The 1541-nt window shown below is 55.4% G+C and overlaps 1 protein-coding gene across 1 annotated transcript; it reads right to left on the reverse strand.

Annotated features, from left to right (window-relative positions):
- Nucleotides 1–230: 230 nt before the first annotated feature.
- On the reverse strand, nucleotides 231–1157 carry LOC118261220 (olfactory receptor 14C36-like). The gene has a single exon (XM_035571934.1). It carries the CDS (start codon nucleotides 1155–1157, stop codon nucleotides 231–233), a length of 927 nt encoding a protein of 308 aa, XP_035427827.1.
- Nucleotides 1158–1541: the final 384 nt, after the last annotated feature.

Below are 1541 nucleotides of genomic sequence, written 5' to 3' on the forward strand. Positions count from 1 at the left end.
GGCCATGGCTCCAGGGAAGCAGCAGACCCGACCCGAAGGCAGCAGAGAGGCAGAGCCCCGCGGGCAGTGAGGGGCAGCCCCGAGGGCCACCGGGGCTGCTCGTCCATGTGGCAGCTGGGCTCTTGGCCCCGAGCCCCTCCTGTGTGCTGGGGCTGCTCCCCCAGCTCCAGAGGAAATGGAAAGAGAAAGCAGTTGAGACTAGTGTATATCTGATGGCTTCTTTACTGTCTTTATTTACAGAAAAACCCCCAGACTTTCCTCACTGCATCCTTCAGCTGCGGGTTCCTCATGCTGTAGATCAGGGGGTTCACTGCTGGAGGCAACACGGAGTACAGAAATGACACCACCAGGTCCAGGGAGGGGGAGGGGATGGAGGGGGTCTTCAGGTAGGCAAACATGGCAGTGCTGACAAATATGGAGATGACGGCCAGGTGAGGGAGGCACGTGGAAAAGGCTTTGTGCCGGCCCTGCTCAGAGGGCATCCTCAGCACAGCCCTGAAGATATGCACGTATGAGAAAACAATGAAAATGAAACAACCAAATACTAAAGAAAAACTAAATACAACTATCTCAACTTCCCTGAGATATGCATCTGAGCAGGAGAGCTTGAGGATCTGGGGGATTTCACAGAAGAACTGGTCCACAGCATTGCCTTGGCAGAGGGGCAGGGAAAATGTATTGGCCGTGTGCAGGACAGCATAGAGAAAGCCACTGCCCCAGGCAGCTGCCGCCATCTTGGCACAAGCTCTGCTGTCCAGGACGCTCCCATAGTGCAGGGGCTTGCAGATGGCAATGTAGCGGTCGTAGGCCATAATGGTGAGAACTGAATACTCTGAACCAAAGAAGAAGATGAAAAAGAGAACTTGCACAGCACACCCTTCATATGAGATGGCCCTTGTGTCCCAGAGGGCATTGGCCATGGCTTTGGGGAGGGTGGTGGAGATGCAGCCCAGGTCGAGGAGGGCGAGGTTGAGGAGGAAGAAGTACATGGGGGTGTGGAGGCGGTGGTCGCAGACTACGGTGGTGAGGATGAGGCCATTGCCCAGGAGGGCAGCCAGGTAGATGCCTAGGAAGAGTCCAAAGTGCAGGAGCTGCAGCTCCCGTGTGTCTGCGAATGCCAGCAGGAGGAACTCGCTCACAGAGCTGCTGTTGGGCATTTGCTGCCCTTCATGAAGGAGACTGCCAAAGAATAAAAAATACAGACTGTTAGGGGAAATTTCTCTGAGCAATACTAATTCCTTACTCATTAAAGTCTTCACATTGCCTTTCTTTGCAGGGGACCTTTGTCTCTCTCCCTGGCTGGAGGCTGCTCTGTGCTGGCTGAGTTTCCTGTACACAGCAGCCACCTCTGCCCATCAGACCCCGATGGGCTGCCCTGCGGTGGTACCTGTTGTTGTGGGTGCCAATCTTAGCCAGAGATCACATCCAGGAGGGCTGCTCTGTCCATCCCCTGGTGCCCAGCTGCTGGCTGCTTGCAGCACTCAGCTGGGAGATGGCTGCACTCAGAAGTTGTGCCGAAAAATAACCTGGGCTGTGCTGGG

The sequence above is a fragment of the Cygnus atratus genome, unplaced genomic scaffold, assembly GCF_013377495.2.
Source record: "Cygnus atratus isolate AKBS03 ecotype Queensland, Australia unplaced genomic scaffold, CAtr_DNAZoo_HiC_assembly HiC_scaffold_51, whole genome shotgun sequence".
Lineage (NCBI taxonomy): Eukaryota > Metazoa > Chordata > Aves > Anseriformes > Anatidae > Cygnus > Cygnus atratus.